Here is a 14,661-nt window from a genome sequence, read left to right as displayed (position 1 = left end):
TTTTTTTTAAAAAAAATTGAGAAACTTACTTTCTGGATGCGCCTCGTAATTCTAAAATGAATTTTCGTATTGCATGATATGATTAAAAAAAAACTTTTCTTCAATGTTTATTTATTTTGATAAATCTATTGTTCATATGATAAAAATAGCAATTTTTTTTTGTAAAAAAAATGTTATAAGTTTTTTTACTTTTGAATGAATTCTAAAAATGGAACACCTTTAATTTTTTACAAATATATTACTAAGTTTATTGATAAAAAAATAGAACGCTAATGTTTAAATAAACATTACTATATTAGTCATTAACATGTCTCAATACATGTGCGGCCCTTCGTTATCCAACCTGCTGTGCAAGTGGCCCTTCACTCAAAAAGGTTGTGCACACCTAATTTAGATACTATCATTTATCCATTTGCATGTATTTATATATAAATTTGCTATGTTTTAAACATTTGATAGTGATGGGTATAACAATGACCAGAATGACAGGCTTCAGTATATAAGTACCATGAGATTGAATATATTTAACATGCATAATAATTTTGTGACTATTTTGTTTTTGACAAATTTTGGAAAGTTAAACCAACTTTTGATACTTTTTATGTAAATAATAGCAGCCATTGTTATCAGATAATATAAAAGCCAGATTTCATTTTTAATTGCCTATAATAAGAAAACAAACTAACCAGCATCGGAATCAAGTTGACGTGGACGATCTTCTCCTGAATCTAAGAAGAGTTTTGTTTTTACTTATGATTCAAACCACAGTAAATAAAATAAAAGACAATGAAAAATTATTTTTACCAACCTCCATCAGAATCATCGATAATCAATCTCTTCTTTTTCTTAGATTCTAAATTGGAATCTGAAAAATTAAGTGATACTGCATATACAAAAGTTAAAAAAAAATGTCATTTTTAATGTTTTCAAATTAAGAAACAATGTATTTGAATATTTTTAATTAGCAAAGAATGCTCTTTTAATTAGCTCTGCCTACGCTACTTTTGGTTTTTGTATTCTAAAATGCTTTTTTTTTTGTTTCTTAAGAAACTTTAAATCATAAGTCCCCAACGTTTTTAGGTTCATCCGCCACTTTACAAGTCAAAAAATTCCTAACACCTCTTTAGAAAAAAATAAAAAATAAATAGAATAATAAAAAAAACAATAATAAATATTTATTAAAAACGTTTTAAACTTTTTACATTTTCTTTTTTTGTGGTACAAATTTATAATCACAACTTTTAGCAATTGAAAATAACTGATATATTAAACAAAATTTTTATGTGGTTGCATACAAATAAATTCAATATATCACTTTCAAAGTTTCAATTAAAAAATTAAATATTTAAGAAAAAAACAATACAAACTTAAATATCAAACCAAAAAATGTAAGAACTTTAAAACATACTCGATACTAATTTCATCCATAATTTAAAGACATTCTAACATCCCTATAATAGCTATAATCATGCTAGTTCCCCCCTAAAAGTCTTCCCCATTCATGGGAGGGGGAATCAACTCCCACATAGGGAACCTATGCTCTTTATGACATTGTCATTCAATAGCACAAAACATTCCAAAAGGAAAAGCTTTGTTTCATTGGATTAAGAGATATAATATTTCATTTATTTATTTTTATCGCAGTCGTTGAGCAGCCGACTTACGAATAAGTTTACGAGCCGAATAAGTTTACGAGTACTAATATTAAACTCCGTAGCTTCGTAATTTTAAACCCGATTCAGAAGACAAGGGAGCTCCTGGATCAAGTATTGGGTGAAATTGTCTTCATGGAGGACTTTTTTAATGGAACTAATCCGCATTTGCATTACATGGAGAGAGAAACCAGCAAAACCTCTCAGGGTTAGCCTAACGGCAAGGGACCCATGATCTGTAACTAAGACATTTATGTGATCAGAGCGAGACAGGCGCAGAATTCGTATAGACCAGCCATAGTTGGGATTCGAACCTGGTTAAACTCATTGGAAGGGGAGCGTTCTATCCCATGAGTCACCACAGCTCAGATATAATATTTGAGAATTTTTGGTATTTTAATTTCATCTTTTATTCATAAATTGGTTTCATTCATACCATATTTATTTGGTTGTTAAATGAAAGTGGCGCTTGCTAAAGTGGCTACACTATTGCCAACAATCTGGAGACCATACTGGCACATGCATGCACTATACCAATATTTATATAGGAGGGCACCAGGGTGATAGTAATAACTCAAACTTGACACCACTCTCTCTAGCTGCCTAACCATCTGAGGACCTTCATGGTTCAGAAACTACTAAGAACAAATCACTAAGACACAAAGGAAGAAAGTACAATTCAATAAAATCCGAGTCTTTAACAAGGAGACTCAAACCCGGGTCCTAGCAGTGGCAAGTAAAGTGAAGACTCTAACCACCACACTTACTGGAAAGCTTTAGAATTTTTTTTTTAGAAATTTCTAGATGACTTCATGACATTTAATAGTTGTTATAAAATAAATTAAGCTCAGATTTTAATGGGTTTGACAAAATTTATTTTCTTTTACAGTTTCTATAACCTAAATAAAACAAGCTCTGTAAAGATACCTAATTATCTTAAATGCATGCAAAAAAACTCAACTTTTTATAAGAGAGAAATTTAATAATGTAACAAATTTTTCTTAAAAAAACAAAAAAAAATTTAACTTAAACACTAAGATAAAATGGCAAATAAAACTGTAAAAATATAATAAAAATACAGTAATTCTTTCATACCATGATCAGAATCATTTTGACTGTCACCACTAAACTTTCTTTTCCTTTTTTTCTTCTTTATCGATTCTAAAGAAAAGAACAAAAGAATTTATTTATATAGCTTGAGAACAAATTTTTTTTTTAAATACCACATAAAAAGCTATGTACATAAATCGATATTTGATATTAAAATCATGTGAATATGAATCGTAATATTCAATTTTAAAAACACACTAAACACAATTTGTGATATTGGATTTTTAAGTCGTGCGATTACGAATCGTGATGTGTGATTATATAAACCCGTGAATATGAATCACATTTGCTTTTTAAAATCTCTTGAATTTTTTTATTAAAATTTAATAAATCGAAATTGCAATTTTAAGTTTTTAATTGCGATATTTAATTTCTTAAATTCTGCAGATACTCCTGTTAATTTTTTTAAAAAAAGAATCATTCATCTTAATATGAATAATGTTGTTGGTTTTTTAAATCTTTTGAAACTATGTCTATGAAATCTTTTAAACCCTTTGAAACTATGGGTGGAGGCTTAATCGAACATGGGAGCTCGTTTAGTATTTTTTGGTACATTTATATCAGGACCTCTAAATACATATAATATTTATATACTCACTCACTTTTTGTCCAACCCAGGTGTGAAAAAAATGGATTATATAAAAGGAGAGGGGGAAAATTTTGTTGTACTAAAGTAAAAACACTACTCTTAACAGTCAATATATTCACCAATATAGATTAGAATACATGATGTTGCATACCATTTACAAATACATAGTGCACAGTAGCATCCATATTATCTACGGTTTCAATGATATCAGTCTTCAATTCAGCAACAAGCAGAAATAGCTGAACTGAAGTCAGTTATTGGAATTTATAATCGGAACACTGCGTTGGTCAGAGAAATATGCTCTCTTCATTTGGCTGTTTTCCATTGTTTATGAAATTTGTAAAATAATGTTTTTTGTACAATTAATATTTAAGTTACAGATTCATTATCTTATTAAAATAAAACCAGCAAACATTTTGGATTCCAACATAATAATGCTTATTTATTTATATTCATTATAGTTATTTGATTTTATCAGAAAAAAAAAGATATGTATAGAACAGATTTTACTTAGAAATGCCAGAAAATAAACAATCAGTATTGAGTTAGTTTTCTAATTCAAATTACTAAAGTTATACTATAAGTTTTATAGGCGGGCTCAAAGTCAAACAAGAAATAACAATTGATTTAAACCTAGGGCAGAGTTTGATTATGGTTAATAAAACCACCAAAAACCTATTCAAGCCTGGGTTTTATTGGGGTTTTTTAAGTTTATGTTGGGTCGAAAACCTCAACTTAAAAAAATCATAAATAAATAAATTTTACCATCTCCAGAGGCATCTTCATTCTCACTGCCCCTTTCTTCTTTATCTTCATTTGAATCTGAAATAAATTAAGATGTTAAAAGTAAAAATAACTTTAAAAAAAATACAATTCATAAATTTTATATTTAATATTTACAAGACTATAAGTAGAGGTAAAGCATTTCTAAACAGACAATGTGACCAAGCGAGTTTATGGAAATTAAGGCTCCAGGCTAGTATATTATTTAAGTTTATTATTAAAGAAACAATAATATGAAATGAAATTTTTTATTATTTAAATTGGAGTATAAGTTAATTATAATCATCTGCTGCCACTATAAAACCTTACGATTGTTTTGCATTCATTTTTGTTCCATGACATAAAATGAAAATTGTTTCAGTATAATCTGAAAGAAAATTTAATTAAAATATATTTTACAATCATGTCAGTAAGTTTTTCTCTGTAAATATGATTTACATTTATAGTTGAGATTTCTTTGTTAAACCAAATAATTTTACTTTATTGCTTTTTAATATTAAAAATCAGTAATTTTTTTATTATAAGAAATTTAGAAAAATTCACAGTGATTACCAAAAAACATTACTATTTGCAATAAAGTTTTCCTAGGTATACTAGCACAGGCTTTGTAATAGACCAAAGAAAAAATCAGGGCAACAATTTACGAAAAAATAATGTATTTACTCGATATAAACCCTTTTTTATCAATTACAGTGGGAAATAATTTTTTTTTCTATTGCAGGATATTTTTTGACAGATCTCAGATACCTTCTTATAGCTGATTTCAAATCTGCTATCGGTTTCTCTCCAAGCTACAGCTCTTTTTTTTAAAGGACATTTTTAGTCGAAATGTACACGTTTCAAAATATTATAAATAACATAGGGTTGCAAATATGTTGTGGCAAGATTCTAAGGAGTCGCAACATTTACGCAATCCATGCAACATTTATCACAAACCCTCAGTTACATTAACGAAAGAAAGTGGACAAAAAAATTTATTTAAAAAAAAATCTGTAGGCTATGGGGCAAAAGTAACTTCAGATATAAAATATCTACACCCAAATCAAATAAGATCAACTATTTGTATAAATGCAACAAAAAAAAATTTTTTTCCCCCCAATGTTATGATTCCCGATCTCCCAAAGTATAGGGAGTAGGGCCATATTTCTCAGGGTAATCTGGGAAACATGCTCCTAAGAAAGCACTTGGGACCATATCTTCAAATGCTCAGAAGAAATCGTAAATTTGAACTCCTTTAAACTTAATTTTACTGTTTGCATATTTCACCATATCTAAAGAACATTTTAAGGAAATGGAAAATGTTTTCACAAAACTATAAAATTTGTTTACCTAAGATAATTATGTAAAAAAATTTATTCTAGTGAATGCTTATTATTTTTTGTTATTTCATTAAATAAGACGAAAAATTTTGAATTGTAAGTGCACAAGTTTTAACACCATTTGAAAGAATGTCTCATTCTATGAAAAAATACTAAGTTTGAATGAAATCAATCTAATAGCGCCTGAGAAACAGAATTTTAAATATCTGACATTTTAAAATTCACTTTCACAATAACTATTATACCGATTTCATTCAAATTTGGTATTTTTCCATATAAAATTACATTCCTTTAGATGATGTTAAAATTTATATACATTACAATTCAAAATTTTTCAGCTATTATTGGAATAAAATAAGAAAAAACAATAAATTATTATAAAAAATTATTATTGTATGCACATTATTTTGTCTGAACAAATTTATAATTCTGTGCAGACATTTTTAAATTTATTTAAACAATTTTAAATTTATTTTAAATTGACTTCATAAATTAAAATATTGTTTGCTTTAACTAGCATATTTGAGATCACACCCTCTATACCATTAATATTGGGAGTTAGTACATGAAAATCCAGTCATTAGATCAAAAATTATACAGGATGTTTTGTTTCTTTTTTGCGCACTGTACATGCATAGTATATACACAAACATGCAAGTAGATAATATAATGGATAAATACTACTTAAAAAGCAAGTATAAACAATACGCATTATTTCTATACATTTTTCATTTTACATATATAAAAGATATATAAATATTCAATAATATATGTATTCAAAAATATATTTAATTTGTTGCATTTCAATTTTTAAAAAAATGTTTGCTACCTGATTCATGAGATACAGTTTTTCGTTTCTTTTTTGGTCGAACCACATCTTCATCATCTGAATCTGCAAAAATTTGTTAAGTCTTAAAAATACATTAGAAAGTTATTCATACAACACTCAAGAATATAAAGTAAGAGGTAAATAATTTTTTACTTATTTCCATTCTTAACCTTTTGAATACAGTCATTAATATTCTTAAAAACTACTATTCTTATTCAGTTATTGTACCTACCACAAGTAAAATGTTAAGAATTCACAATAAAATATAAAAAAGTAAATAGCATAACAGTAGGCAAAAACAATAAATCAGGACTATTTTCCAAAAAAAGCAGGATATTTTTTGAAACAGTTTATATTACCATTACTATGATCTGGGGTCTGTCTAAATTTTTCTGAGAGGTACCTATTTTATGAAAATTTAGATATAATTTGTGAAAATTAAAAATTATATTAAAAAATCAACACAAAAATATTGATTTATCATTTCTTACGGGATACAAAAATGAAATTTTAAGAAAAAGTATTTTGTGAAACAACCATTTTTTCCTAGAGTTGAATTTGTGAAGGTACCGCTAAACGGTAGTAAATTTGGCCTGGACAGACCCCTGATGACCCTTCCATTATAATGACCAACATATTAAGGCTCATTTACTATTCCATCAAATCAATGCAATGTTATTTTAACTCCCATTAGGAAGAATGAACCAGTCCATTCTTTCCAATGTAGCTATCAAAGTTTTATTTTTGATTTTTATTTCTAAGAAAACTATTTCAAAAACAGGTATATGAATGAATAGAGTGACAGAACCACCTATTCTTATTCAAGGTGATCCTAACCGTAATCTATGATCAAAACGATACTGAAATATTGAGTATATTTTTTCTTATTGAGAATTAAAGAGTACATTGCAGCCTCACGTGGAAACAAGAATCCCATTTTTGAATTGATAATCTTTGTACATTTCTTCAATAAATTAATCAATAATAATTTTTTTCGTAAAAAATTATATTCACTCTTTAGTGATATAAGGCTCTAGGGAAGAGTCTTCTAGTGAAGTGTTGCAATAGGTAAGTTTTAGAGTCAAAACAAGTTATATTCACATTCTTTTATTTTTATTAATTATTTTACTTAGATTTTACAGTTCTCTTGGCGTTTATTACTTAGCAAAAAAAATTGCCTAAAACTAGTATTATGCTTAGAACAGAAGTAAAAAATTTTGTTGGCAATGGATAGAATAACAATGTGTTTATATAAATAAGTATTTCTGAATTAAGAGTAAATATTTGGGTTCCTCCAACATTTGAAGTTTCTCCACTGGATGTAAATTAAAGTATAATTTTCAAAATAAATAGAACTTTTATGAAATTTTTTCAAAATTTAAGAGAATGACCATTCATTAGTGTATTTCCAACATTTGAAGTTTCTCCACTGGATGTAAATGAAAGTATAATTTTCAAAATAAATATAACTTTTATGAAATTTTTTCAAAATTTAAGTGAATGACCATTCATTAGTGTATTTCTACACTTATTTGAATTACTTATAAATAGTGGAGAGTAAAATTAATTTAAAATTTATTGGTTAAATTATTAATTAAAATATCATTATATATTACTTTTGCTACCAACAAGAAAAATATAGTCAGACCTCTATTTAACGAAGTCACTAAATCACGATAAGTTTGCTTTATGGAAAATTCTTTAAATAGAAAATCACCTTTCGAAATACTTAAACACAAAACATGTTTTAAATTCATACACATTAGATATAATTAAAAAAGCAATTGATACACCTTTATCTTGTAAATTAGTATCTACTATTTATTTTATAAATCTTAAACATAAAAGAAATCTACATGGAAAGCAAGAATAGAGCAAAAATTTATTCAGTGTTACACTATCATGCTACATGCAATTTCAACTAAAAAAAGCTAAATTTATGTATAAAATTATAGCTGTATTTATTATAAAAGTAATTTTAAACATATATTACCATATGCGTTCTTAAGTGTAATTGCTACTGATAAAATCTGTTTTATCTGAATTTTTCGTTTGAAATGCTAACAAAAAGGGAAAGGGGTTTTACTGCTTTCTCTAAAAATTCAGTGGTTATGAAAATCAATATGAGGTCATTTCCCCCATAAAATGTGTTAATAAGTTTGAAATGTTCTGAAATATTTTGAGAAATAAGGAAAGTGGATCTCAAAGAAAAATTCGTTAAATAGAGAATTCACTTCGTTATTTGGAACTTATTTTACAAAGAAATTTCCAAAATGTTCTTGGTACCTCGAAAAAAATTGCAAAATGGAAGTTCGTTAAATAGAAGTCCGACTGTATACATAAATATTATAATAATATACCATGGGAATTCTGTAATGAAGTATTTGTAATAGTTTTGTCTACTCATGACATAGTGACCGGCAGTACTACATGTAGAAAGACGAATTTTCTTATACTCCTAATGCACGTTAAAAATCTCACTCCTTTTTCTACCTACAAATGGGCCTGCACACGAAAAAAAAAACTCACTTTTTTTTTTTAAGATGGAACACCCACCTATTTAGAATTAGATTGGAGAAAAACAATTCTTCATATCAGTTTTCTAATTGGAGGGTGGGGGAAATTAGTCTTCACAACAGTTGTATAAAAAAAAAACTGTGAACATTTGGAAACAACAAAAATAAAAAAGGCGAAACTGCTAGTGGGTTTAAAGCAAATTTAAGAAAAAAGTAAAATTTTAACCTTCTCTTCGACCATCATCAGATCGCTCATTGTCAGACGCTACATCTGATTGTTCTTTTTCGGCATCAGAATGTGCTTTATCAGAAAGTTCCTCAGCCGGGCTACCCCTATCAGAGGCAACTGGACTACCCCTTGGAGATTCTGCATCTGATGGAACTCTTGCACTTTGTGGAGTAGCACTACGTGCAGAATTGTGCTCATCTTCAGAACCACTTTTATCATTTTCTTCATCTGACACTTGATGCTCAGAAGCATCATCTCCGGATGCATTTTTAACACTCTCCCTATCAGAGTGTTGCACCTCAGATCCTGCATCTGAATGCCTAGCCTCAGATTCTGCATCAGAATGCTGCATCTCAGCATCTGATTGCTGTTCTTCCCCAGCAGAGTGTTGCTCTGCATCAGAATGCTGACCTGCATCTGAGTGCTGTTCTGCATCTGACTGTTGGTCCTCAGGATCTGATTGCTGAGCATCAGAGTGCTGAGCTTCCACATCAGATTGCTCTGCTTCAGCATCAGATTGTTGAGCCTCAGTATCAGATTGTTCAGCATCTGACTGCTGAACTTCAGCATCCGAATGTTGTGCTTCAACATCAGAATGTTCCATTTCTGCATCTGACCGTTGAGCTTCTACATCAGATTGCTCACCCTCAGATTGTTCAGCCTCAGCACCTGATTGCTCAGCTTCAGAATGTTCTGCTTCAGCATCTGACTGTTGTGCTTCAACATCAGATTGTTCCCCATTTTCAGAGTGCTGCTCTCCTCCGGATTGTGGAGCTTCATCTTCAGCCTCAGACATCTGTTCAGCCTCAGACTGTTGTTCAACATCTGATTGCTGTTCTTCTCCATCTGAATGTTCAGCTCCAGATTGTTGAGCTTCAGCATCAGATTGTTGCATTTCCTCATCTGATTGCTGACCTCTAGATTCTTGATCTGAATCCTGTCTTTCAGAAGCATCATCTGAATCTCTTTGACCATTCGGAGATGATGCTCTTCCATCACCAGAGTCACTATCATTTGCTTCAGATCGTTCACTGCGATATGATCTGGCAACTTGTCCTGACTCTTGATCACTTTGATCCCCTGCTTCAGAATGAGAGCTTTGTTCAGGAGAAGGACTTCGGTTAGACTTACCTGAAAGTTAAAAATAATTAATATTCTTTTTTAAAAAAATGATAATAAAATTTTAAAACTGTTTTCATAGTTATTTAATTTGTATAATTCTTAATTTAAAATTTTTAAGTTGAATTGAAAAGCATAAATAGAACCTTTATAGATATAGACTACATTCTGTATCTTAGCATTTAAGAATTAACCCATTCAGGACCTTGATCGCATGCATGTGATCAAGCAATTCACCTTTCACAACCCATGATATCAGTTTTGAAACAATCCTTATTTCCCATTCCAGTGACTTATGATCACACAGTAAGATCTCAATTTTTTACTCTCCTGTTACATCTTGTATTAATCATCAGAACAACTGAACAGAACATCTTTGAAAGTACATCTAATCATACATATACGGAACATCTAATTGTAAAAACAGCTGAACGAAACATCTATGAACAGCTGAGAAACAAATCTTGCTTTTTTTTTTAAAAAAAGCATTTGTTTTTTTCAAAGAACTTGAAAAATGTTTGTATCTATGGGCTTAGTAGAGAAAAAATGATTTTGATCTTTCAGAAAAACATATAAAAGCGGAATTTTCTAGAAAAGTGTAACTTAATTAGCAGGATATTTTAACAATATCGGTATAGTCAATTTTCACAGACAACAGAAAATGATGTAGGAAGCAAGATAAAAACACAAAGCAAAGTAAAACTGGGGCTCTACTATATATAAACAGCTACACATTTCAGTAGGCTGTAGAAAAGCTATTACAGCATTTGTCAACTGTTAAAATCGTGTCTGTTTTGAGAACATTTGGTTATATAAGGCAGCTGATTTTAATAAACTGAATAACGATGCTTAGAAAAAAAAATTCAGAATTAAACTTTACATATACATTAAAATTTAAATTGATTGCTACATTTATATTTTATTTTAATACTGAATCTACATTTGTTATTTCAATTAAAAATGAACAATATTTTTTAAATTTACGGAAGGGATTTAAAATATTAGAAAATTTGTTTGACTCAGGAAATTTAAAATTAAAGATTCAACATGGTTTGGGAGTTCACAACTTTCAGTATATCCTTTTCTGCAAAGTTCATTTAAAACATTAAATACTTTTCTGATATTTATTGTGTGCGGAATTATAAATCGACTATGTCAATTTTTTTTTCTTCTTCATTTTTGTTTATTACTTCACCGGATTTTTTCTTCTTCTTTTCTTTGAGCAGTTTATTATTTTTTTGAAGCAAATCAACTGTTTAATGTGGCCCATCCATCAATGTTGGCAAGTTCCTATCACGTCCGGCTCACCATTGTGGGGAATTATAAATCGACTATGCCAACCTTCATCAATCAAAAGGTACCTCTTGATAGAATCAAGTTAACATGTCTTATATACTAGTGAATTGGTATTTAATATTTATAGTGGTAGTTACACCACAATTGAAGATAGATTTACATTATTCAATGAGTGATAATTATTGACATTCAATGATGATCGACATTTTTATTCAATCTCGTATCCTTTACAATCCCTGTTTTATAATTTTTTAACTAACCTTTTTTTATTTCCCTAAGAGGTGTAATCCAAGTCTGTAACTTTGTTTGTTGGCAGAGCACAAAAAATTTGCTATTTATATGCTTTCCAAAGATGAGAAAATAGAAGAAATAAAGAGCAGAGTTCTTAATTATTTTAAACATATGCCGCACAAAAATTTTAGTTTTCGAAAGGGCATTTATGATTTTATATAAAGGATGGTTTGAGCATATCTTTTTTTTTTTACTGCAATGATTCCATTCTTGCAGATTCGAATTTTTTTTTAAAAAAATGCTGATTTCATATTTTAAGTTTTTCATAAGTGATGATCACCGTACCAAAATACCAGCAATACCTGCAATCATAATTAATTAGGCATCAATAATAATCTGGCAATATTTTTATAATTCTTGAAACAAAATAGTACCTAGGTTACTTTCGTAAAGGCAAGAAAATAGTATGAATATATAGGGGAAAGGAAGGCTTAAAAATTTCGTCCAGAAAAACAAAACAAAATAAAGAAACTATAAAAGACTAATATAATTGTTTAGGAATAAGTTTTATAAGAATAGCTTAAATTTAAGAAATTAAATTTAATATATCACAAGAAAGTTAAAAGTTTTTCAGATCAATTCTCTTCAAAACTATTCTCAAGTTATTTATTTCAGTTTCAAACAGAATTCTAAAATCTGTACAACATAAAGTAAGAGTCGATTTGAGTATTCATCTTTAACAGTACTTGATTATACAAATTAGTATGCTATTTTGTAACTGTTGTGATTTGAAATAGTGTAGATGTTTAATACGTGATTTGTAAATTTAGTAGTATTAATATAACTTGATTTAACATATTTGATTTAAAATTAATGTTCTAAGATTTTTACATAAAAATAGGGTTTTACTGTACTCATTTACATAATATACTGAAGGACTAAAGCTACTTTAATTTTTGAAAAAAATCACAAAATTTATTTTTCTTTTCAAATGCTGATTTTTATATTTACACATATTTAAAAATGAAATATTAAGTAGCTAAAGGTACTTTTCATTTCTCCAGCAACTTTTTTTTTCATTTTATTAATTTTTTTAAAACAAAAAAATTAAATAAAATAAAAAAAATTAAAAAAAATACTTTAACATTAACATTTATATCATTTCTTAAACTAGATTGCAATCATAATCTGTTTTAAAAATGTATTGTAACATTTAATACTTCTTTTTTAATAAGAATATTTTAAATCTCTTCCAACAGGTTGGAAGAAACTTATTTCCTCCAGAACAGTTTTCTTCATTGTAGGAGAAACTTGCCATCCCTTCTCCAGTATCTACTTTTGAATTTATCATTTAATTATAAGATATCTTTGCCTCAATTTAAGTTTTAAATAATTTTCTTCCTTTCTTTCCCTTTGATTGAAAACTTCTTTGTCTACTAAAAAATATAGGTTTATTTTACCTATGCTATTTTTATAATTTACAGGATTGCATGCAATTAGGATAAAATTTGCTCTTTAGGGAAATTCATCGTCAGTGCTGTCTTCATCAATTAACTGTAGTTGTAATTGACAAAGCAGGTAAAAAGGAAAAGAAACAAGAAAATAAAGGCAAGACCCAGATGAAGCACTAGAGCATTACACGTGGATGTTCGAAACACATCAAGTACGACTAAACAGTTAAACAACAAAAATTGATTCACTGTAAAATTTTAATGGAAAATTACAAAATGCAGTAGAGAAACATGGATGTTATACTGTGTTTTACAATAAAACAGTTACTATGTGTTGTAACTGACAAAGCAGGTAAAAAGAAACAAGAAAATAAAGGCAAAACCCCGATTATGCACTAGAGCATTACACATAGATGTTCTAAACACATCAAGTGAGACTAAACAGTTAAACAACAAAAATTGATTCACTGTCAAATTCTAAAGAAATATAACAAAATGCAATAGAGTAGCATAGATGCTAACTGTGTTTTATGATAAAATAGTTGGGAATATTTGATATTGGTATCTATTTGAACCAACTACAATTGCTAAAGCGACAAAAGGATTTTTTACTTGAAAACTTGAAGGAAAAAACTTGTAGGAATTGCTTGAGGGAATCCTACAAGTCAAACCACATAGTGTGTGTACATGAATTTCAAATTATATTACAGTAAAATTCTGGATCATAATTAAAATCAAGCAGATTTTTTATGTAAGCTTATATTTTATTAATTTTTTTAAATACTTTAGTTTATAGTTTACCTTCATTCCTGTTAAAATTAAAAGAGTTATAAATTTTGATAGAATCTAAGGTAAAATGAAAATAATACAATAGGCAATTAATTATGATAATGATTAAAAATTATAAATTTCTTCAAGAACTGTTTACAGAATGAATACACGTATTTTAAACACAAACATTACAGGAATGACTAGGTGCGAAATAAACAAAATAGATGCATTTTTAACATGCCTAAATTGTAAAAACATGAACAACATTTCAAACAACTAAAATTATTTACCATCTCCTGAATCATCGCTGCTATATAATTCTTCCATAGCAAATCTTGTATGTTTACTAAACGTCCAAGCCGATTACAGAAATACTAAAATATAGTAACTTGTTTTAAAAATAATACGAATAATCATATATGACTACGACAAAAATGTTTTCCTGAATAATAAAAAGAACAAAAGACGAATATACAAAACAGTATTTCACTTATAACATACTGTTTACCTTTCGCCCATAAGCGGTAATTTGTAGAGGCCGTATTCAGAAAGAAAAAAATATATAAAACACTTAGAAGTAATGAATAAATATTAGGCCTAGATTAAATATATATCACTCGATACGTAACACAATTTTTAAAAAGATTTTACATTTTTAAAGCATTGCAACGTGCGATTTTGATTATATATTTTGTTTTTAACCTGTTTCTTTAACTGCACTTATGAACGTAACAAAATTAAAAGATCTTAAAGCTAACTATCTGAA

General features: G+C 28.3%; 1 protein-coding gene across 1 annotated transcript in view; it reads right to left on the bottom strand.

Annotated features, from left to right (window-relative positions):
* LOC107438397 (RNA polymerase-associated protein LEO1) overlaps positions 1-14,649 on the bottom strand; it is a gene marked incomplete in the record, with an annotated part of 27,645 nt that extends 12,996 nt beyond the window's left edge. Inside the window, 6 exon segments of the mRNA XM_043052941.2 lie at positions 809-865; positions 2,748-2,813; positions 4,117-4,173; positions 6,283-6,345; positions 9,025-10,158; positions 14,186-14,649. Coding sequence (XP_042908875.1) covers positions 809-865; positions 2,748-2,813; positions 4,117-4,173; positions 6,283-6,345; positions 9,025-10,158; positions 14,186-14,222 — 1,414 coding nt within the window.
* Positions 14,650-14,661: the final 12 nt, after the last annotated feature.

Source organism: Parasteatoda tepidariorum, chromosome 1, assembly GCF_043381705.1.
Source record: "Parasteatoda tepidariorum isolate YZ-2023 chromosome 1, CAS_Ptep_4.0, whole genome shotgun sequence".
Classification (NCBI taxonomy): domain Eukaryota; kingdom Metazoa; phylum Arthropoda; class Arachnida; order Araneae; family Theridiidae; genus Parasteatoda; species Parasteatoda tepidariorum.
The sequence above is the reverse complement of the archived record's forward strand: the minus strand, read 5'-3'. Positions and strand labels throughout refer to the sequence as shown.